The sequence below is a fragment of the Pseudomyrmex gracilis genome, unplaced genomic scaffold, assembly GCF_002006095.1.
Source record: "Pseudomyrmex gracilis isolate BER0280 unplaced genomic scaffold, ASM200609v1 scaffold_92, whole genome shotgun sequence".
In the NCBI taxonomy this organism is placed as follows: Eukaryota; Metazoa; Arthropoda; class Insecta; order Hymenoptera; family Formicidae; genus Pseudomyrmex; species Pseudomyrmex gracilis.
The window spans coordinates 177,462-201,636 of record NW_018020676.1 but is presented as its reverse complement, the minus strand read 5'-3'; the positions used below and the strand labels follow the sequence as shown (position 1 = coordinate 201,636).

Genomic DNA, 24,175 nt, shown 5'->3' with positions numbered 1-24,175 from the left:
TTTTTTTTTTTTTTTTTTTTTTTCTATCCCGTACAGCGAATCGTCGCTCCTTGCAACGCCGCGAATGGATTGCAATATGGCGGATACTAAATGCTCGCGGGATCATCGCGAGGTTTCAAATCTACGGAGTATGCTTGCGGGGACTCGACACTTTCTTCAGGCTGGCTCCGTGCTACAGATACAACAAACATGTTTATTTTCCAATCCGGTGGATTTTCCGCGCGCGTACGCGGGTGTAAGACTTGTTTATGTTGCGATTTGCGAAAACAACGAAATGATAGTCGGGATGGTCGAAAAATTCGATTGTAATTCATTCAAGATAAACAAGGATTTTGATTCGCCCGATTTTTCGACGTCCCTGGAATACGGCAGTAGTACTAACCCTGCTAACAGATTGACAGACATACTCACCGTGAACTGACCCCTCCGTGATTTAGTTATGTCTCTATGGACGCGTCGCCAAGTTGCGCGTGTTTGATATCAGCGTAGAAAGTAGACAGAAGTGACAGAAGTGGATGAAGTGGCTCATAGAAGTTCGACATCGTGCGATTCGCTCACGTTCTTTTTGTTGAATGAGCTTTTCTGGCTCGACATCGTTTCGAGATATTATGATTAGGTGAGTTTTCTCATCGCTGTATGGGCAAAAGTCAGAATGTTTTTCACATACAAACATAACTAATAATAATAGTTAATGATTGAGACACATCCGAAAGATTTACCAATTGGAAAATTTATATTTCGCTTATTATTTCTTTTGAAATTTTTCTCTCGCAATCCTCGTGATATCTCGTTTGATATTTATAGATCAATGTTTTTTTAATATATTTGACGTACTTTTGATTTTATCGTGAATCTTAGTGTTTCGTTTTGTACGCAGAAAGCGGTTTCCTCTCATCACCGATGAAGAAATAACGAACGACGAATTTTTTAAATATCATTTCTTTGTTAAGGTAGAACAACAAAACTGCGTTAAAGATCAGCTCCGATATTTCATTTGTGAATCCCATCGAGAAATATTAGGTTGTTCATTTGCGTGACAGCTACTTAGGGGCAATAAACCATCATATTATGAAAAAAAAAAGTGGGTTGTGCATAGAACGACGAAGAAACGACGTCGAAAATGATGGCGCGAGATCTTTAATGCGCGAGCTTCTTTCTTCTTTCGCTTGACGCGTTTCGCGTGGCGAAATTACCTCGTGATTGCGCTTCTTCCATCGAGAAGCGCACGGGAATTTCCTCTCTTTTCTACTCTCGGATGTAACATAGCGCCAATATCCAGGCGATGGTACGGTCGAGCACTGCGAGCGGCGCTCACTCAATCCGCAACACGTTTTTGCATTGCTTTGCCGGTTGATTGCCCCTCGAGCATGCCGATGATGACGTCAGCATTCTGGATGAGTCACTACTCGGTTAATTCGCGTAGCACGAGCGAATAACATACGTACGTACGTATGTACGATCGTATGCGCGCATAATTCGGTATGCATTTGCACGCTGCCTCGCAAAGAGAGAAAAAGACAGAAAACATGAAAAAGAAAAAAAGAATTGAGATGAGATGAGCGTTCTTTTCGCAGTTTCCCTCTACTTCGGCATTAACACACGCTGTAAGTTTCGCCAGAGATAACGATATCCCGTACTGTCAGAGAAGACACGATCTAAAGATATATATGCGGTCGTTTTTATCGAGCACGTGATTCTTATTTACGGCATTAGAGTGCAATCAGATATATTCTTATACATATATATAGTTATGTGTCACAAACCATACATACAATATATTTGTATTATAAATATGTAAACATGTATATACACGTATATAATGTACGTATTATAAAACCGGTGTGGTCTGTTATATATACACACAAATATATGTATATTACACAGTAAAAAAAAAAATGTTAATTTTAACATTTTTTGCATGTCCCAGGAGGTCCACTCTAAATTTTAAGTTAAAACAACTTATTCGTTGTGAGTCACTTATTGACAAACTAGTAAAGTTAAATAATTGACACAATACTTTACATTTATATTTGTTATTTTGACTGTAAGCGTGATGTAAAAATAACATATAAAATAATTAAAACTGCACAAAACAATAGTTACAGTAACTCGTAAGAAAGTTAAATGTTAATAAAACATTTTAGTTTGTACAATGTGGCCAAAGATTTGAAAAATTTTTTCAGTGTGTTAAATTGACTTTGAAACATCTAGATTAATTGAAATCATTGTGTTAAAAGCACTTAAACAATATTCCATTTTTAAATGACATGCAAAAAATGTTAATTTGTGAAGTTAACATAAATTTGACACGTGAAAAGATTAAAAAAATAATAACATATCAGTATTATGTTAATTTTACATTGAAGTAATAATCAAAACGTCGTAACACAAGAAAAGTTCTACATTTTGACGCACAATTTTTTACTGTGTATATACATGATTTGTGTGTACGTGTGTGTATAGAACAAGTAAATGCAGATACTTTTATCACATAATTTGTAGATCGTGCGAACTTACCTGAATCCAAATCACACCGATTTAAAATCCAAAATAGGATTATAGAATATAGAAGCAATTTAAACATGGCGATTTTTATTTATTATTTTTGTAAACACATATATAATGTAATTTGACATAAACTTCGAAATGAGAAGATGATAATCAATTTGTACGCGCGCATCGTTCTCAAGTATGCTATATTCATATATGTATGTAATAACAAGGACGGAGAGACGTTGTTAATTGCACGCATACATAATATAGTACCTATTATATAATGCCATTGTAAATAACTGTCTTTATATATCGTAAATTTATAACTTTTCTGTATTTGCCTCAACGCATATTGTTACATCAATACAACATTCTGGTACTTTTTAACGACGCACGCGCAGCTTTGGGAAAATAAAAAGATAAAAATAAAAAAAAAAGAGATAAAAATACACGCGGAAGACGTTCGCGACTTGAGGAAAGGCGCGAGAAGAGTTTTTTCGTGCAAGCACGGTCAAGAAAGTTTGATGAGGGATATGTACAGTGGCGAGAAAATGCTTTTACGCATGAAGTTGCATCTTCGTTGTAAGGTATTATTGAGACAACATTATTGGTGCACAACTTTCACACACATTCATATGTGTAAAAAGCACTTACGCCCGCGGCCTGTACTTTATTATATTCTAATGGCTAAAATCGATTCGATTACACGCACGATTGATTTGCATACGCGACATTGTCGTATATCAATCGTCAAGTGACGCAAATGGTAAACAGTAGAACGTGATGAGAAGTGATTTTCTGAGCGACATTTCGTACAGAATGTACATATAAGCTCGCAGGTATATTTAATTTTGATCTGAAATCTTTGATAAGAACACTCGGTTTTCTGCTCTCAGCAGCACTCTTGTTTGCATTCGTTCAATAAGATAGAACGTACTAATTTGATTGAGAAAATGATTGTAACAAAAAATCAGATCGGACCCACAACAGAATTTGGTCACGAGAATTTAATCGCGACACAGTTCTCAAATTAAATGCGACAGCGCTTGAAATCGATCGAGCGATTTCGATATTCTCAAGTACGTGAAACTCGTTTTTTTTTTTTTTTTTTTTAAAAAACAAAATTATACAGTTATAACACGATGATTCATAACAAAGTGTGTGCAAAGAGTAACGCGAGAAGCTGAGTTTCTCTCGACTTTGGCGTCCGTTAAACACCGTGGTAAGACTTACGGCAAACACTCGCGCAATTATCGCGTTTCCGCTGGTACGAATCTCTCGATCAACATGTATCTTTTTACAGTCGATAAGCATGAATAATTGACACGCCGTTTTTCTGCGCAATTATTAATGACCACGTTATTTTCTTTCAAGGTTTATTTCACTTCATCATTTTATTTTAATCTGACTATATATTTGACAATTGCGATAGTTTTTTTTTTTTTTTTTTTGCAAATTTTCTTGAAGTCAAAAATAAAGACAAAAAAATAACGTGAGACTTGACAAAAAAATTGAGAGAAAAAATAGAGATGAAAAACTATAACGAGAAAAATAATATAAAGAATATTATGTATAATATCTATATATCCATTTGTGTGTGTGTGTTTAATTATAACAGAGATTTATTTGAATAAATTAAAAAAAAAAGTGAAAAACTTTGGTATGATATTTTTGTAACATATGAAATAATAAACTCGATAAGATTTAATTGCAAAATATAACACAACGTCCTTGTCAATTCAAATGAAAAATTTCGGCAAAACAAATAAAAACACATAAATTTCCACAAATATTGATTTATTGATGCGACGTTTTTATTATAACACACAATATCGTTGCGTGTAGATACGCGTTACACTGCTTGCTTGTGTAATATCTTGAGCGTTCACTGCGTGAACGTGTGTGATACATATCTTCTCGCGAAGATTTAAGATTGCACAATCGGACGAAATGAGTGGAAACGCGAAATTAGGTGCGTTAACGCGCAGGTTGTCACGCACGAACATGTTCGCGGAATATTTTGTCAACGCTCTAAGCAAGAAACACGACAAAATAGAACAATCTTACGCAATGACGTCTGCACATCAGATTATTGTGTATCGTAAAATTTGTTACGAATCGGAATCTAATCTTTAAACGATTTTACACCACCGATTTTCGTTTTCTTTCGGAGTCTCACTTCGCATTGTTCGGTTCCATCTCCGAAGCTCATCTGCTTCTCTTTTTTTTTCTTTTCCGACACGACGTGACACAAATTGGCGCGATAGAAAACACTTTGGCTGTACATTCCGGCCGCGATGATCGTAGTGGGGGAATGCCGATTTGTCGCAGTATCACCCTATATAAGCTTTGTGATTTCTCGTCTCGCTTCGGTAGTTCCCCATTTCGGGTGAACACTTCGAAGCTTGGCAAGCAGACACACTGTGAGTAAAACATCTCTTTTTTCGCAAAATTAGTGTTAAATTGAAACTCTTGCGCTATGTACGTAACGACCGACAGTATATTTAAGGAAATTATTGTTATATATAGATACTTTTTTTTTTATAAAAACATTATTTACTTTACTAAACATATACTAAATTTTATAATTATTTACAAATTTTGAAGATTTATAGAATCTGGGGCTTTTTTATTGAATTAAAAAGCTTAATTGAACTTTGGAATACATTTCATATTTTTGTTAGACTTCGTGAAACATAGTTAATCCAATATTTAGCTAAAAAAAAGCGTACATAGTGATGAAGCACACATATTTTTTGACGAAATCGTACTGATAAAGCTGATAACAATAAGACTAAATTATTAAATAGGTCGGGTAATGTTTTAGCACACGTTCATTGGTAGCTTCGAAAAACTATCGATGTTTGCGCTTGTATTAATCATCATGCGCAAAATATGAGTCGTAGATGAAACCTCTTCGCTTAGCACGAGAATCCAAAATTATTCGGCAAACAAAATTGTAACGCCATACTATAAGAAACGCGTCACATGACTATCCGCGGAACGACAATTGAGAGAGAGAGAGAAAGAGAGAGAGAGAGAGNATTGAGAGAGAGAGAGAGAGAGAGAGAGAGAGAGAGAGAGAGAGATAGAGATAGAGAGAAAGAAAGAGAGATGCTTTATTTCTTTAGGTTATAACCGGTTGAAACCGCTACTTGTTTCCTCGCACTTTTTTACGTAACCGGTTAAAACTGCTTTCGAGGATCTTAATATCGTCCGTAAGGGTTGAATTGCGTTCTCCCAATAATTGGACGATTCCATCGAGTACGATCATGTGCTCTTCTGCACCAACTCGCACATGTACAATTCGCGTCTCGCCATTATTTATACACTTGTTGTTTGTGTCTCGCGTCGCAGCATCCACCGGCCTCTGATGTTATGACTGAAGAACTGATCCTTGCTCCAGTCTCAACTACAGACACCTGTAGCCGTTTATCTATTACGTCTATTTTTTATACGCGATCGTTATCGATAATTGATTTGATATTGATTTTTTTAATAAAACAAATCTCGGAAAACATGTGTTCAGACAAGATTTATTCTCGGGGGAGAATACGGTTGTTTTCGCACGCGTGCATACCATTATCACTTTGCCCCTACCACGATGTATCATATCGGTCGGAAACACGTATGTATGAACGTACGTTGGATGATGGTCACTACCGCCAACGAGCATAGTGGTCCATGTTATAGTGGGAGGTATAGCAGGTAGCTACTCTTTTAGCGTTTCGACGCTCGGACACTTCGTTCGCAAGCATCGCGCGGGTCAAGCATCATCAAATGCCGGGTTGCGATTTGACGCAGCTTTAGATTCAACGGCGCGTCAAAAGAGTGTCGAACACGATCCCCGTGCTTGATCTCTCTTTTCACGAGTGCATTTTCGCGTCGTCGCGTTTAAGAGTCGTCGTTCGCGTACACACACGAATGAACAATCCACCAAATCGCTGTCCATGTCACATCCGTGCGACGTTCGACGTACATCGGAGTCGGCCGTTTCGGAGTCCTGTGATTATCGCCATCAAATCGCGAGATTCGATTTATTTACATTTTCGCGATAAAAGGGAAGCAAACGTGCGCTACGATGCATTCCTGAAGAAGACAGCGAGATGTTTGGCAATTGATCGTGACACAATCCCTCGCAAAGAAGTCGAAAAGTAAAACACAATATATACGAGCATAATTCTCCTTAGCGAATACGACGAAAGATTGCGAGAATTGTGTTTGTTGTATTGCGTAGTAGTTGTTGCGTCCGAAGACGAGAAATTCACATCGTCCAAGGAGTTCTCACGGAGAGCGCAACGAGATCATCGCGCGAATTATCGCTTCCCGAAGTGGGAAACCGATTCACAGCCGAAGAACAAACCTCATCGAATAACGTTCGGAAAGAAGGAGTATTCTCGCGGAACTCGATTAAGAACCTTTATCTCAAAGTAAGTGTCATAAAATACACGTTAATGAGCAAAACAATATTTTTTACGTACGCGCAATGTTGAAAACGCAAAACCGCACATGTTGATTTTGAACCTTACGTTGCGTTGGGAATAACAACAAATATTGCTTCGAACATCTTGCGCATTTCGTTTTGCATACTATTGTTATATCGTTACTATTATCAACAATGTGAGACTGATTATGACTGATTTTATCTTCGATTGAGATTAATGATAATTACAAGTTATTTAACCTTTCAGTGTTGGCATTCTTTAACAAGTGCACCGATTCAGACGCTCTATAGAACAGACACTCACGACCTCGTTTCCTTTTCGCGCGTGTCATTAGCATCGTCTCCTCAGCATCATGTGACCTTCCGAATACAGATCGTCTTATCGGTGTGAGCGATCATAAATACTTTTTATCTATGTTTTCTATATAATAGAGATTTGCCTATGTACGTTAGACGTTAAGTACATAATGCATATATTGCGTTTCCATACATTAGCACTTTATTACAAAAAATTATGTCTCTTAATTGTGGTGCGAAAATTACATTGAAAACTAAAAAAAATATACTTGATTAAGGAATAATTAAAGAAAAACCTAAAGCTTGAAAAATTTGAAACGATCAATTAAAAAAGAATATATCCAAACCTCGTATCTGTTTTTTCTATTTTTTGCGAGATATTTTTAATTTTTAAATAATTACTTTAAAATAATTATTGTTAATTGTTAACCTTTAAAATATATATTCGACTATATTTGTGTAAAAAATACATTCTAGTATTGTGCTAAAATCTGTGGAAATCAAATGACATTTGCAAACTGACCTTATTCTATTTTCACGATGCACATAGAACTATAAACCAATTCAATGTTCATCCTTGGACATCGTCATATGTTTGGCTTTGTGTATATATTTAGGTTTCTTTGCATTTTCGGTTATTTAACATTGAACATTTAGATTTCCACTTGCCGATCTTTTATTCATGTTATGTGTGTATACACACAAAAACATATATAATAGTATGCAGAATAATTAATTTAAACAAGTAAAAATAATATTCAAGGAAATTATAAGTTTCATGCATATTAATTTAAACGTTCACAAATACATAACGATTCTATCAGTAATAGTTCACATAGTTATTACGTCCTGTAATTATCTGTAATTACAATACCTGTGTATACGTCATTCCAATGTGAATTACAATGTGTTATTTTAATGTGGACTACGCATTTTGCGCTACTTCGTCGTTGCCATTTAACATATAGTTAAATGGGTGTACACAGCGCGTCAAAAAATCGCGAAGTAGTCGCGGAGATCTAGGGGCAAAAAGAGCGGTTTTTCTTAGGGATAAATAACGCGACGCAGTTGTGAATAAACGATTGCTACTAGTTAGCTGGTACAGTGCTCGTTATGGTGCTATTTATTCCTAAGAGAAACCGCTTCTTTTTTGCCTCTAGACCCTCGCGTCTACTCTCCGCGAATTTTTGACGCGCTGTGTACGTATAAGTGGAAATATGTATAATTTAATACACAATTTGTTTTATTTATTTTATAGGATATTAAAATTTTTTAAATCTATTTCTTGAGAAATATGCGTATCGTATTTCTTTATAGCTTCTCTTTCTCTCTCTCTCTTTCTCTCTTATTCTTGCTCTGTATTTTTCAACATTTAATCTAATTAATAGTGGATACATTTTTTTAAGACTATACTAACGGCCGTATATTCAAATCGGCAATCAATTTTAAGCGCAAAAGAAAACCGATTTGTGTGTCACGGCAAAATACTGCGAAGGGATGCGCGTGATGTTCGTTCATTATCTAGTATTTGGTACAGGATGTCGTGCCGTTTTCTAGAGTGGAGTTAAACCGCGAAACGCCTCTTTCATAATTACGTCATTGAGCTCCACTGTCCGTCTTTCCAGGATCAGCGGAGTCGGTCAAGCTTTTCAAGTAATTCTTTTCTTCCTGAAATAGTTAAAATAAAATTACGCGTTATGTTACGTTTTTTACAATGACTTTCTTAGATATATTTGCGTGTAAGATATTTACGCATAAAAAATATGTGTGTGCGATAGGATATTTAATAAATAACATATTTAAATGTAATACAGTATTTATAAATAAACAGTACGAAAGTTTTTTTTTTTCAATGTTACATATATTTTACGACCGATAAGCCTATCTTATCACAGTTTAGACACATAAATAATTGTCTCTTTGGAGCGCAAAAAAAAAATTAGAGTGTCGTCTTTTGTTCTACCTACAAGGCGAATCAATAGTTACAGAGGGTTGAAACGCTTTCCGAGTGGTGAAATACCTCTCATGGAAAACTACCCTTGTGCGAGACCGTGTGGCCTAACGGATAAGGCGTCGGACTTCGGATCCGAAGATTGCAGGTTCGAGTCCTGTCACGGTCGTGATTCTATTTTTTTTTCTCAAATAACATTCGCACATTACACAGTAAAAAATCGTGCGTCAAAATGTAGAACTTCTCTTGTGTTACGACGTTTTGATTATTACTTCAATGTAAAATTAACATAATACTGATATGTTATTATTTTTTAAATCTTTTCACGTGTTAAATTTATGTTAACTTCACAAATTAACATTTTTTGCATGTCATTTAAAAATGGAATATTGTTTAAGTGCTTTTAACACAATGATTTCAATTAATCTAGACGTCTCAAAGTCAATTTAACATACTAAAAAAATTTAAAAAATCTGTGGCCACATTGTACAAACCCTAAAATGTTTTATTAACATTTCTTACGAGTTACTGCAACTACTGTTTTGTGTAGTTTTAATTATTTTATATGTTATTTTTACATCACGCTTACAGTCAAAATAACAAATATAAATGTAAAGTATTGTGTCAAGTATTTGACTTTATACTAGTTTGTCAATAAGTGACTCACAACGAATGAGTTATTTTAACGTAAAATTTAAAGTGGACCTCCTGGAACATGCAAAAAATGTTAAAATTANCATTTTTTTTTTACTGTGTACGCACGTACCGCACACGAGTTTCGCTCTTGAGATATTCTAAATAACGAATGACTAACTCATTATCATTTTGTTAACATGACATTAAAATTTTTAACTTGGTTTTTGTTCCTCATTATCAATAAAAGCTCGTTTTATTGCTATAATTTGTTTTTCAAGTAGATCTCGCGAGCACTTTAATATAATTGCTTTCAGTTATTTCGTTTACGCTCTTTGCTATACGCAATCATTCGTTTTTAATATTTAATTCGTCGTAATCATTTTATCGATGGTTAACGATAACAAACGATGGCGATATTACACGTACGTCAGGCAAAGATTAAAGCGCGCAAGAGGTGTTACGTACGACGGGTGTGTAATGTTGTTCATAATAGAATTGTGGGAACTGGTAATAATTAAAACTGATCGCGGAACGCGCGCGATCACTGAATTAAAATGCGTTCAATGTCTTTTTTCCGCTCCACGTGCGATGTACACATGAAGGACATTCAAAACATAACATCCGAGAGAATAATCGCAAATAATATCAGTTGCAATAACATGTTACAGATTGACCAGGCGTAAAAAAAAATAATGTCTAATTAGTTATGTAAAATAATGGATTTTGTACTTCGACGTATTTCAAGATATAAATATAATGTGAAGGACGAGCAGAAAAAAGATTAAAAAAAATTCAGTACATTATTCAACGATAAATACACGCGAAACGGTATTTGTAACAATATTGTCACAGAGTGGCTGTAATTACAACATTTTTAAGAGAAGAAGACAATTGGACCAGGGCACCAGAGATCCCCGCTAGGTCATTGCATACAGGAGAGAGAGAGAGAGAGAGAGAGATCGCAAAACCTTATTTCGTTATCAATCTAATTACAAGTTAATCTCACCGGTACTCGCATTAACGACAACACGCGATAGTGTCTAGTTGCTGAATTATAGGTTCGAACGCAGGAATGTCAACCCACAGTGTCGAATTAACAACTAGTACTTTAGAAATATTGCATCACACACACTCGACGTTGTTAGATGAATTCGTATAATTTCATCCGCGCTTCTGCGAACTCCGTAACGGATGAGCTGTAAAACAATGTGACGTCAATGAGACAGAAAAAAAATTTGTGTACACACACATATACAGGGTGCATCGGGAGAGTGTCCAAGTGTTTATACACACAAGCATTTTTATATACAATTTTGTGTAAAATTTAAAAATGTTTTTATATGTCAGTGTAACTAGTAAAATAAATTTTTTTTATTCGCTTCTTTTTTTCTCTTGTAAGAAATTTGCAAAATGGAGTGAATTTCTACTTAATTTGTTTGCAGTTTACGAGCGAACGCAGAACCCATCCCCGCCGACGAGCAGCAGATCAGCGCAGATCCAACAGGAAGACCTCGCCAAAATTCGCCAATCGACAGCAACTACGCCAACTTAATACTCGACAAAACTTTCTGTCGAACGCAAAGACTCGATATCTGATTCTTTTAACCAAGGCAGCTTCACCCACCCGCGCCGACATCGTAGAATGGTAGAAGGTGAACCCGACACAAAGTACAATATTAGTACGTATATTACAGGTTTTACACTTTTGGAATTAATTTTTCTCCTGATTGTTTCGTCAGTTTTTTACAAATTTCGAATTCATTATATTGCAGAGTGTGATGTAAAAGACGAGCGGCTAAACGGTTGCGGTTCCAAGGAACTCGAACTTGCCCGTAAGTATCAAATTCGAAAAATTAAATATTTAATTTTTTTAATTTTTGAATCTCACGTATTTATCTTGCGATCACAGATATCGGATTAAAGGGCAAAACACTCGATCCAGAAAAGGGATCCTATGTTCAAGCTGATTTCGAGAAAGCCATCGAACTAAGCGGTAAGTTTGTTTCATCAACGACGAAAGATCAAAAGAGCGGAGCCACTCTCGCTGGACGCAAAAAAAAAAAAAAAAAAAATAATTATTGAATCATATATTTTTTGATCATCCTCAGTCTAATAAACAAATATAAATAATAACGTCTATGAAATATTAATTCCATAATAATAATTCTGACAAATATTCTATGCGAAGTTAAAACGAATGCAAGAATAAAAACGTATCATAGAACCACAGAAACAAATTTGAAAACGTTAGGGCGAGCCAGTGAAACACAAAAGACGAATAACAAACAACGTCTTTCAAATGTTGACAATTAAGTGACTTCGATAAACGTAGAGAATTACTAGAAAATTGTCAATAATTGCTAATAATAATTCAAAACTGCTAATTGTAAATAAAATAATTTCAAAAATTAAACATAATTAAAAAATAGTCATCAAATCTGTACTTAATCCAATTTTTTTGAACTCTTTTACTCTTTCATTTCCGCAATTTAATTTTTAAGACCGCGGTTTTTATTTATTTAATTTTTCTAACATTTATTTTAGTGTTTGCATTCATCCTATCTCTTATATTACATTGCCTCCTTCATCTTCTTGCAGAATATGGCAAGTTCCATTATTTCCTGCTCGCGGTGTGCGGCTTTGTCAGCACCAGCGAGGAGATGGACGTGATCTCCATGTCCTTCATCTTGCCGAGTGCGCAATGTGACCTGAAGCTCGACACCCAAGCGAAAGGATGGCTCAACTCAATCATCTTTATTGGCATGATGGCCGGGGCGTACGCCTGGGGCTCCGTAGCGGACGCTCTCGGCCGTCGAAAGGTTCTGATCGCCATCTCGTTCATGAACGCTCTGTGCATCGTCGCCTCTAGCTTCAGCCAAAGCTACGAGCTCTTCATGTTGTTTCGTTTCCTAAACGGTGCTGCGTAAGTACATATCCTTGATTCTGAATTAGCGCGACGTATACAAGCTTTTGCGTCACGTGTGCTCCAGTTCATCAGTAACGAAAGGGTTGAATAATGTAGTAACGTTCCAGGCTAGGTGGCAGCGGACCGGTCATCTGGTCGTACTTCGCTGAGTTTCAGCCGAAGTCGAAACGCGGCTCCATGTTGTCCTTTATGGCGGCGTTCTGGACGTTGGGCAATCTTTTCGTGGCTGGTAATTTTCTTTGATTACATCATCAAGTGAAATTATATCCATCACACAAGACGCGCGTCCTGATTTCGTTCATTCTTCGCAGGTTTGGCATGGTTGATCATTCCTAGAGAAATGGGTTTCACAAGCCCGTCGTTCACTTACAATTCTTGGCGAATCTTCCTGTTGATCTGCGCTTTTCCGTCGTTCGTCGTGACGGGGTTGCTTCTGCTGCTCCCCGAATCTCCCAAATATCTCCTGTCTTCCGGCAAGTACGAGGAGGCACTCGAAATCTTTCGCAAGATATACGTCGTCAACACCGGCAAACCGCGTGACTCTTACACGGTAATTGGAACGACTCGTTTTTAATAAATAAATTTTGCGTAATCAGTAAGAGATAAATAATAAACGATGTTCGAATTCGCGTAACGCAATATGTATCGCGCAGGTAAAAGAACTGATTCTCGATGACTATCAGAAGTCGAATCTGATCAAGGCTGAGGCCGAGGTCGAGAAGAGCAAATTCAAGACCATGTTAGGTGACATCGTGGAAAACAGCAGACAGTTATTCGTAACGCCCATCCTTCGCTTCACGATAATATCGATCGTTATCAATTTCACCTTCCACATCGGTTACTACGGGCTGATGATGTGGTTCCCGGAGCTGTTCAATCGTTTTGACGAGTTCCATCGCGATCAGCCGGGCGTGGTGGCCTCGATATGTCAGGTCACCGACTACGTCGTCAACAAGGGCTCGCGCAGCGACGAGAACGTCTGCTCCGACAAGATTGGAGCGTCCGTCTTCATGGAGTCTCTTATCACAGTGGCATCCGCCATACCCGCCAACATCATCGCTGTCTTGGGGATGGATCGTCTTGGGCGCAAATTTTTTCTAGGTACTTATTTCAGTAAAACTGGCTTAAAAAATTATTTTTCTTTTAAATAAATTACTCTAACATTCTATGTGCTTTTTTTTTGCAGTGTTCAGCACATTTTCATCGGGATTATGCTCGGTCGGATTATACTTTGTGTACAATAAGTATCAAAATCTCATTGTGTCGGCCATCTTCAGTGGTGCGATCAGCTGCGGCAATGCAGCGCTGGATTGCCTGATCACCGAAGTGTTCCCGACACAACTGCGCGCAACCGGCATCGCCATATCAATGGTTGCCGCTCGCCTCGGCGGGATAATCGGTAACATTGTCATAGCCCAACTCTTGGACATGTACTGTCCGGCGCCGACCTTCATAGTAGCTGCTCTCCTGATTGGTAATTTCTTCGTGCTTTAGTTTTTAAGTTTTTTTTTTTTTCTATTCTCTTCATTGTCTTATTTCTTATGTGTTGTGTTTACAGGAGGAGGTTTGCTGTGCTTGTTCTTACCGAATACAACACGCGAGCCGCTTTCCTGATCCAAGTGAGAGCTTCATTCCAGTTCTTGGTCAACAATCTACGATCGTCTATACATATATATGTGTATATATATATATATATATATATATATATGTATATATAGACCGTCTATACATATATATATATATATAAATTTTTTGTCGAGTATTACTGAATTTTATAGTCTTTTATCACATTATTTTTGCAAGTAGTAGAGAATTAGAATTTTTGTTGTTCGTAACAACATTCGCTGATTACAAAAAACCTTTGTTAGCGGAAGTTCAGCCAAACCCAGTTTTTGGCGTAACAAGAACATGAACGTAGTGGTTAGTTTGATACAGAGATTTAGTCGAATTTTATACACATATTGATATTAGTCGTTTAATTTAGATACGGCAATTAAATTGGTGACTTTTAAATTGCAATATTATAAATAATCTATTGTTCTTTGTACGTAATTTGACGAACATTACATTTATCGTAAGCATACGTTGAAAGCATAAAAAAAGAAAAATAAATAAATAAAAAAAAGTCTGCGAAACACGCAATCGATATCCCAATAACAAACTGACTATAAAAGAGTACAATTAAACACATCATGTTGAACTTCAGGATAGGAAGTGAAAATAAAGTGAAATATTAGAAACTACGATATGAAGTATCTTCATTTTTTTCAAAGTATACATCAATTTAAAGTAAGAAATTATTCTCGCATCATCTTTTCCTTTTGTCTCGCAAGTTTTTTTTTACTAAGTTTCTTTTTCGACGGTTCTTCTTCGGTAGCTTTCGCAACCACGTCTTCCTTTTCTGTCAATATCACCTCAATATGACAAGGCGAGCTCATATATGCTGCAAGTATTGTGATAATTAAGTATACATGTGATAATTAAATATACAAAAGAGAAAGATAGAGAAATGAAGATCAAATGTGACAAATTGAATTAAAATTGTTGAGCTTTGTATATGATACTTACGATTTATACGACCATGAGCTCTGTACGTTCTTCTACGTAAACAAGGCGCGTGATTAACCTGAATATGTTCAATTACAAGTCGATCTACATCCAGTCCTTTGTAATCCGCATTGCTCTCTGCATTTTTCAAAAGCTGCAGAAGAAATTCTGCGGACTTCTTAGGCCAACGACCTGAAATAATTAAAAACCTGCTACAAATCTAATTTTGTGATCATAGGTGCATTCGCTTTGGGCGTTCACGCGCTTTAGTCTATCTTCGTTCTACATTTAGAGAGCAATAAAGACAGACTGACGCTTAGTGTAAGTTTCTAAAGCAAACGCATCCTGTATCTTTAATAAGTAGTTTTTGACAAAAATCAATTGTTCTATTTTTTATTGACACTTGCATGTGGTGTGATATAAAAAAAAAGTGCAAAAATATATTAACACATACCTTGCGTAGTACCAAATTGTTTGGCTTGAGCACATCTGCCAACACCGCCGTTGAACCTACGGAACGGAACACACTCCTTGTGCTCAATGACATTCTTCAAGTACTTTTGCGCCCTTCTCAGAGCCATACTCTTAATAGCACGTGCTGTTTCATGAGTATTCTGCAACGTAACAAGTGCTCATAAACAACACGAATTCACGGAGCACGTTTGAGGTTAGATCATGAAGTAAATATTAACCTTAAAGTGCACGCGAAGATTCGAGCCTCGTGCCTTGCACGATTTGCCCTGGTTGACCGGTTCGTGGGAGTAACGACCCATCGCGCTCTGAAATCACAGAATGATCATGATTCTTCCCCGATCTCGCATTTCCCGCGACATCGCCACGAACAAATAGCGGATCGCGACCTAACCGCATTCACGCCCGCACTCATCTCCCGACTTTCTCGTCGTTCGAATTGAACGAACACGACATATTTTGCGCCGACGTTGCAGTCGAAGGATTTTCCTTCGAGAAATCATCCTTCGTCGAGCGAACAATTGAATGCTGTTCCAGATGCGAACAGATATTGAAACTCGACGAATTAAACCATACGTACCTTCTATCGCACCACGATTTCGAAAGGAAAATCCGTCACACGCGACGCGAAACTACGGTGACTTGACTTCCGCCGGGATCGCAGGCGCGCCAACTTGAGTGTCAGACAAGATTCTAGATCGCAGCACCAGACGCTACAGCTGTGCTGTTTAAAAAAAAAAATTCACCGCTAGCGCTGAAAGTCTATAGTTTACGTCACGTATATTGTAAATTTTCATCAATGGCAATAAATTTGTTTTTAAAGAGATACTCAATGACAATTCTCAACGTGTGATATCGCACGTCATATATTTTGACGGAATTAAACGTTAAAAAAAAAAAAAACGGTGAAATTGTCGCGTGGTTCTTGTCGCACACTAGGTTTATGGAATATTAAAAATTTATTACAAATGGTAAATGGCCGAAAACGGCAGACTGGTGATACTGTGCAAAGGATTGTCCGAGAAGAATGACAGGCAAGAGACGTATGCGAAGATATTGGAATCAGCTGGTTATGCTTGCGAGTGCTTACGTACCTTGCGATTTGAATTCGTGAATATTTCGGAATTGCGAGAGTGTCTTTTAACACCAGATAGATATAGCGGTAATTTTACACGCAATTTCTAGGAAAGAAATTATATTTTTTTTAATAAAAAGAGAGAAAAAAGAAAAAGAGATATGTACACAATTTATGTTCACAAATTCTTGTATTGCACATAGGTTTAATATTAACAAGTCCTCGTACAATCGAAGCCATCGCGTTAGCGATAATGAAAGAACACGCGAGCGTTCTTTGCGATTGGAAACAAGTGGCGACTTACTGTGTAGGACCTGCTACAGATTCTCTCGCAAGGAGTCAACTTGACTTGCAACATTGCATCGGTAGCGACTCCGGCAATGCGAAACAGCTGGCCAAACAAATTGTTCTCGATGTCAGAAGAGATTCAAAACCATTACTTTATCCATGCAGCGAGATCGCGCGTGAAACCATAGCCTCTGTTCTCAATGACAATGGAATTTCGGTGAAGAAACTCGTGGTTTATAGAACCTTGGAAAGCGAATTGTTAGAACAGGATTTAATGGAAGTGATGAAAAAATTTCCTAGCATATTTGTTTTCTTTAGTCCGTCCACTGTAGAGTTCGTTGCGGCACGACTTGAGAAAAATTCTTACAATACAAAGGATATAAAAGCAGTGGCAATAGGTCCTGTGACAAGAGAGGCGTTAATCAAGTTTGGTTTCAAAATTTACGCCACTGCGGATAAACCTGAACCAGCAGCTTTGATGCGTGCAATTGCAACAGCTGAGAATGCACAGTAGATTTGAGAGTAAAACAGATTCTTGCTTCACGAAAAAAAATATCTTGTATTTGATTAATTAAAAATTTACATTTGTAACATTTTCTAACATGAGTATATTTGGAGCTAATTACTACGTAATACACGTACGCAAATCTGTTTTTCATTTCTTAACTTATTCAATAAATTTTAGTATACGCGACAAAAATAACATGTAAAATTTTTTAAATATAAATATTTTTATATATACATGTGTATAAAATTTTTAATAAGCACGCCTTTTTACTGGGATTTATGTTTTTCCGTATCACCCGTGTCTCTGTTTTTATCTTAAATAATAATAAATCTCAAAGCGATAAAAACCATTGTTAGTGAATTTGTGCAGAGACAATTTCTAGTATTCTTAATAAAATATATATATATATATGTATGTAATCTCTTTCGCGTATTACTTCATCTTCTAAGTGTTTTTTATATTCAACATTACGAATAATATATAATTTACTGTTATTAAATATTAAAATTTAGTACCTGTTGCGATTTACGTTACCAAGAAGGCACGAAATATCTGAACCAATTATTGCAGACTGAATATTTGCATAATAAGGCTGAGGAGGAACATTCCCTCCGTTATTGTATTTCATTTGAATCGCCGTTTCGTAATCGGGCGCCGGTCTGTACGATGGCAATAACGCGCGCAAGTTATTTATATCGGTCGACGAAACGGACACAACAGGATACGGCGAGGTCGAAAGATCGTTGTAGCTTGTCCATCTCATGTGACTGTCCGCGGTTTGATTGTCCAAATTCGCAGACACCGCTTGATCGTTTGAATCGTTCGTGTCGTTATCCTAAAATAAAGTATCACAATATTTTTAATTAATGTGCAAAATGTACAAAAATTAAATACAAAGTTTGTTTACGCACATAGTAGCCATTGGATCTTTCCGGGGGAGGACGTTCTTGACATTGCAAGTAAAATGTATGTTGGGCTACACACAATCTCCATATATATTTTGTATCACGAGACTCGGAAAATACAAATTGTTTCGCTTCTTCACCTTCCAATTGACACTCTATCCTAAATATCTTTTTGTTATGTATGACGTTACTGATGTCTCTCCATCTGCAGAGCACAAAACATCTCGGTTTCATATGCGCTACAAAACACGCATTTTTCCAATATGCATCTTATAAAATCACATGTATAAGAAATCAAATGACCTGTACAGATGCGTTGTTTGCGTATTGGGATAGATCACGGTGATCCCATTGACAGAAATCCCAAGAATAACTTTATTGTTGCTGTTGTCCTGAAACATATTGCATATTTGGAAACAGAATCCACTTCCACCTAATCGAGGATACTGTAGTATTTTTACTTTGGCATTAAATGTCTCATTGCCATATCCCTCTAGCTGCATAACAAGCGAGATATACAGCTCTTCCGCAGCAGGTTGAGTAACATTGGCAAGACCCTTGTAATGACAAAGCGCAGTATGGAGCAGAGACTCTTGTCCGCCTGGATCTGTTTTGATTGCTTCCTGTAGCGATACAAGAAGAAACGGCAAGTTATAGATATTCGTAGAATACGAGGAAAAAACTAAGAAGATTAATTATTACATTTGGAAAGAAAGTATATTGTTGTAGACATTCCATTGTGTGTCTTTCTGGACTGTAATTTCCAAACTCAGCTTGCATAGAATAACTCGCCAGCATGCAAGCTTGCCTAGGATTGCACGGTATTCTCTCTTCTAATATATCGCTCTTCAATTGAAGATAATAATGATATCTGTGTGAGAAAAAAAAAGACATATATATCGCATACAAATTTTATGCATAGAAAGTTCAAAGTTAAATAATAGATACCTCGTCATTTCATCTTGAATAAACTGAACATCTGTGACATAATACATAACTCTCAGATAGAGCATGAGATTCTTGGCATCTTTTTCAAGTTGTTTTTTCAAGGGCATCTCCAAATCTATCCAACGCAAGGATGGCGTATCGTAACAGCAGATGTAGCGCAACCCAAAAAGTTCCGGCTGCCCCAATCCCAAACGTTGCGTTACATGATTCAAACATTCCTGACCGATACTGTCAATGCTAAGTGTGCACTCTATGGAAGTAGCATCCAGTAATTTGACACAAATCACATACTGGTTTTTGGACACAACGTTATATTGTCTGCTCTTCTTTAAGTGAAACTTAAACGGCATTTTAGCACTCACAAACTACCTCTAAAAACACACACAAACGATATTATATTATTGTAAAATTGCAGAAGTCCATGATACAAATTTATAGGTTAAGAAAACTGTGTGATACTTATGGATGAATATGTATTAAATTTCACTAAAACTTTCTCTGAACAACAAAAACGTGTTCTATTTTAATTTTTTACGCAATATTTATTCAATAAATAATATTATTATATGTAATTAAATTAAATAGAGTAATGTATCTTCACATACGTATATTATACTGTTCGTTGCGTGTGTGTGAAACTCACCAGTCTCAAAATATCGTACACTCATCACTTTCCCGTGTAAACATTACTCGACGAGCACGTATTTTAGGTGACGCTTATTATTAGCCCAAATTCACGCCCTTATTTTTTCACTTATGTTTTCGTATGAAAAAGAATTTTGCAGTCACAAAAAACTCTTTTCGACTGCTTGTGCATGCACGTGCACTTTCTCACGTGAAAAAAAAAATGAGATCTAACAATTATAATCTTTTACTTTAATTTTTCTCGTCGACTTCTTGCGCCGACTAAGAGAGAGTAATTTTTCTCTTATTTTCTAAATACTAAATCACTTTGACACATAACCAAGGCGCGCGTTGTGTACACAAGAGCAAGAATCGATACTCTGATTCACTTCGGAGGCGGCGAGAAAGTGTCGATATCGTCTTTTGCATCGTCGAGCGAGTATCGATGTCACGTCGAGAAACTGAAAGAAAGTATCGATACTTTCTCCTAGAGTGCGTGTAACGTCAATGGCCATTTGTGATATCACACCACACGGCACAGCTGGGCCGATCTCGGGAGGAGAGTAGTCTGAGAAGACGATGACGATTATCACGCGCGTTAATTCGATAGCCGGCCAATAATGAGAAGAAAAAACGCATCACTGCCCGCGTGCACACTATTATACATACGCCTACCGAATGCCGATAAGAGACCGCGGTCGTGAGGAGGGAATAGATGCCCGCTGCTGTTGGAGAGCTTTGTGTCACATGTTCTACGCGCGAAGAAAATGAGCATCCTGCGAAAGAGGTGAGGTTTTTTTCGCGTTCTCACGCTATTTGATCGGCCCGATTTATTCATTTCTCTGACGAAGAGGGATATTTGCAGATTGAGCGAGTTCGACGATGTTCTTAACGCGGACGAAATAGACATGGTCAGTCTCGGTAAAATATGTTTCCATGGTATGTGTCGCTTGTCTTTCGCGCACGCACACACACACACACTTATATACACACGCGCGATCGCATCTTTGTCTTCACTATTTGTCACAGCAATTTGCGGTCAGAGTTGTTAACTTTATATTTTGTAATGGCTGGCAATTCTTTTGTGAATTCTAGGTATACCGGATGAGCCCGGGGGGCTGAGACCTTTGTGTTGGAAGTTGTTGCTCAACTACTTGCCGTCAAAAAGATCCAGTTGGTTAGAAACACTGAAACGCAAGAGAGAATTGTATAACACTTTTATTGGTAAGAGAAAGAGAGAGAGAGAGAGAGAAAGAAAGAAAGAAAGAAAGAGACATATATCTAGTTGTTGTGTTTTATTAAAAAAAATTTTAGAGATTTATGTGATGAGATTTATGTATGATATTACTGTATTTCTTGTTCTTTCTCTCATTGTAGAAGATCTCATTGTTATGCCTGGGGAATCTAATGCAGATGACAAAGAAAGAGTTGATGTAACATTACATGATCATCCTCTGAATTTGAATCCAGATAGCAAATGGCAAACGTACTTTAAAGATAATGAAGTTCTGCTCCAGATTGATAAGGATGTTAGGTAAGTGTTGATTTGCATATACAGTGATACGTGCTATTATAAATGTTGTGCGAAAAAATACATTAGTGCCTTTTAAGCGTACATATAGTATAATTCTGAAAAAAATCAATAATAGTAAAAAGTAAATAATAAATCTAGGCGACTGCGTCCAGACATATCATTTTTCCAACAAGGCACTGATTATCCATGCGAAAAAATAGTGAGTACCAATGGCCAGCAACGTTTACACAATAGAGTTCAACATACTGTCTTAAAAAGTGCAAATGTTGAGAGAAAAGGATTAGGAATGACCAAGGTAACAAACCACAAATATTGCTACTATCACATACAAGTAATATAAACTAACTTGCCATTAAATTTATTAATAGATTTTACTTGTCTTTGTCTTTATATGTTGACACGGAAAGCAGCAGGTAAAATTAATGCAAGTGGAGTTACGTGTTCTCTACTTAAGATAATATTCTCAGAAAAACTTAATTTTTTTATAATATAGTTTTATCTCTTACATCTTGTAAAAATCACAAAGTTATATATATATATATATATATCTATACATATCTATATATCTATGTGAGAACTTTATTTCATTGATATATATACGTGTATATCAGTTCCATAAGCATTACGTGTATGACTTGTGTTATCGTGACCCGTTATATCGTTATTTATCTCTGTTAGATAGCAGTGTCCGTCAAAAAAGCTACAGAAGATTATGCGCCGTTAGATGAAGGTGGTGAAGCGCACTGGGAAGTTTTGGAGAGAATACTTTTCTTATACGCTAAGTTGAATCCCGGTCAGGGTTACGTTCAGGGTATGAATGAGATAATCGGACCTATTTATCACGCGTTTGCTTGCGATCCGGACTCGACATGGAGAAGTGCGTGTCGCAACATGATAACCGTATCAGCGTACACAGACGACACTTACCAATGTAATAACATACACTTCCGTTCGTAGAACATGCCGAAGCGGATACATTTTTTTGTTTTACCAATCTAATGGGCGAAATACGCGATTTTTTTATAAAGAGCCTGGATGAAGCTGAATTTGGAATTAATTCGATGATGAGTAAATTGACGAATCAGGTTAGAGCCAACGATCCCGAGATCTGGTTACGTTTGCACGAGCAGGAATTGCGTCCGCAATTTTACAGCTTCAGGTATTGATAGATATCGCTGATCGTCGTCGTTATATCTTCACGTTTATTTTTCTTATTGTTATTTTTGTTTGTTTTTTTTTCGAGATGGTTGACGGTTCTTCTTTCGCAAGAGTTTCCGTTGCCGGATGTCATGAGAATATGGGATTCTCTGTTCGCTGATGAGAACAGATTTAGTTTTCTCATACATATCTGCTGTGCCATGATCCTGTAAGTTAAAAATGTTACCGTGTAACATAAATGATCATAGTCTCTTAATAACGTTCCTTAATACTCGTGTTTAGATTACTGAGGGACCAGTTACTGGCTGGCGACTTTGCCACGAATGTCAAATTATTACAGGTAAGAGACGTAAACATAAAAATACTTGCACGTACGACATCATGAAGTATGTATATTCTATATTTTTAGAACTTTCCGTCGATGGATATCCAAATCGTGCTCTCTAAAGCTGCCGCTCTGGCCGGCAAATCTTTATAATCTTATTGTTAACGATTGTTTTGCACAGAGGAAATGCATAACAGAATGATATTTTTTATTATGTTTTCAATTATCATAATTTTCAATTATCATAATAATCTCTTTTTTTGTTCTATTCTGTCTCGTGTTATTTACACGTATTATTTTCGAAAAATAGGAAGACGCAATAGAGAAAGAGAGAAAGAGAATATCAATAGCAACATAACGTTATATATATATATATACTGAAAGAAGTCGGTATATAAAATAAAATCATGTTGCATTTATGTTGTATTGGAAACATATAATAGCTGTATGTGTATATGTATGAATCGTGATTACGTGTGATTTATTAGAAATATCAGCATCCATACATATACAGCGTTTTTCCGCGTATCAAAAGTTTTTATATCTATATGCGTTTGTACATATATGTATAAATGTTACACTGTAAGTAACATGGTTGAAGAATTTGAAGTGTAAATTTATTAACACGAAATGAAGAATATCAATTTTCTAAACGGCAGGTTGCAATATACAAGCTCATAATCAAGATTTCAAGTCGATGAGGAAAACAAACAACTGGTTTTAAAACAAGTTTCCGATTATTCGACTTGACATAAATGAATTTTGCAATACTTGCATCCATAGATTAGTACGTTTATATGTGCGCGCGCCATAATTAACACATAATGAAATATTACATTTTGTAATCTTATTTTTGTAATAAAACGCGTCGTTTCAACTACGTTTATAAAATAAAAGGAAGTGTTATTGGTTCCGTCAAGTGTGTATGTTTTTTTTATATATTATTCTCTGTCTGTCTGCCTGTGTGTGTGTGTGTGTGTGTGTGTGTGTGTGTGTGTGTGTGTGTGTGTGTGTGTGTGTGTGTGTGTGTGTGTGTGTGTGTGTG

At 36.6% G+C, this 24,175-nt stretch overlaps 5 protein-coding genes and 1 non-coding gene across 10 annotated transcripts; 4 read left to right on the top strand and 2 right to left on the bottom strand.

Moving 5' to 3' along the window:
- The first annotated feature begins 459 nt into the window (after nt 1-459).
- Nucleotides 460-14,990, top strand: LOC109855542 (synaptic vesicle glycoprotein 2B). Of its 3 annotated transcripts, none has more exons than XM_020429928.1 (10): nt 460-616; nt 11,264-11,500; nt 11,594-11,653; nt 11,731-11,814; nt 12,420-12,744; nt 12,855-12,976; nt 13,059-13,297; nt 13,401-13,848; nt 13,934-14,221; nt 14,306-14,990. In XM_020429928.1, the coding sequence occupies exons 2-10, from the start codon at nt 11,464-11,466 to the stop codon at nt 14,359-14,361; spliced, it is 1,659 nt and encodes a 552-aa protein (XP_020285517.1). In that variant the 5' UTR covers nt 460-616; nt 11,264-11,463; the 3' UTR covers nt 14,362-14,990. The 3 variants fall into 3 exon arrangements, with proteins under 3 accessions (XP_020285517.1, XP_020285515.1, XP_020285516.1); XM_020429926.1 differs by lacking the exon at nt 460-616 and adding an exon at nt 4,811-4,916; XM_020429927.1 differs by lacking the exon at nt 460-616 and adding an exon at nt 6,234-6,923.
- Trnar-ucg lies at nt 9,282-9,354 on the top strand. Its single transcript has one exon. It is a non-coding gene; the product is annotated as a tRNA-Arg (tRNA).
- LOC109855543 (60S ribosomal protein L17) lies at nt 14,989-16,449 on the bottom strand. Its single transcript, XM_020429929.1, has 5 exons — nt 16,346-16,449; nt 15,987-16,073; nt 15,749-15,908; nt 15,316-15,486; nt 14,989-15,190 (listed from the first exon to the last, which is right to left on the bottom strand). The coding sequence occupies exons 2-5, from the start codon at nt 16,065-16,067 to the stop codon at nt 15,045-15,047; spliced, it is 558 nt and encodes a 185-aa protein (XP_020285518.1). The 5' UTR covers nt 16,068-16,073; nt 16,346-16,449; the 3' UTR covers nt 14,989-15,044.
- A 107-nt stretch (nt 16,450-16,556) lies between these two features.
- Nucleotides 16,557-17,668, top strand: LOC109855561 (uroporphyrinogen-III synthase-like). The gene is made up of 2 exons (XM_020429971.1): nt 16,557-16,927; nt 17,044-17,668. Exons 1-2 carry the CDS (start codon nt 16,741-16,743, stop codon nt 17,640-17,642), a joined length of 786 nt encoding a protein of 261 aa, XP_020285560.1. The 5' UTR covers nt 16,557-16,740; the 3' UTR covers nt 17,643-17,668.
- On the bottom strand, nt 17,668-20,644 carry LOC109855559 (tyrosine-protein phosphatase non-receptor type 21). 3 transcript variants are annotated; one of them, XM_020429969.1, is made up of 7 exons: nt 20,133-20,644; nt 19,490-19,858; nt 19,244-19,412; nt 19,003-19,164; nt 18,845-18,933; nt 18,548-18,746; nt 17,668-18,471 (listed from the first exon to the last, which is right to left on the bottom strand). In XM_020429969.1, the coding sequence occupies exons 2-7, from the start codon at nt 19,837-19,839 to the stop codon at nt 18,145-18,147; spliced, it is 1,296 nt and encodes a 431-aa protein (XP_020285558.1). In that variant the 5' UTR covers nt 19,840-19,858; nt 20,133-20,644; the 3' UTR covers nt 17,668-18,144. The 3 variants fall into 3 exon arrangements, with proteins under 3 accessions (XP_020285558.1, XP_020285557.1, XP_020285556.1); XM_020429968.1 differs by having other exon boundaries at nt 18,845-19,164; nt 20,095-20,644; XM_020429967.1 differs by having other exon boundaries at nt 18,845-19,164.
- LOC109855560 (TBC1 domain family member 13) lies at nt 20,644-23,579 on the top strand. The gene is made up of 10 exons (XM_020429970.1): nt 20,644-20,900; nt 20,979-21,052; nt 21,209-21,337; nt 21,491-21,647; nt 21,786-21,942; nt 22,326-22,524; nt 22,605-22,806; nt 22,891-23,013; nt 23,088-23,145; nt 23,215-23,579. The coding sequence occupies exons 1-10, from the start codon at nt 20,881-20,883 to the stop codon at nt 23,281-23,283; spliced, it is 1,188 nt and encodes a 395-aa protein (XP_020285559.1). The 5' UTR covers nt 20,644-20,880; the 3' UTR covers nt 23,284-23,579.
- The last annotated feature ends 596 nt before the right edge of the window (nt 23,580-24,175 follow it).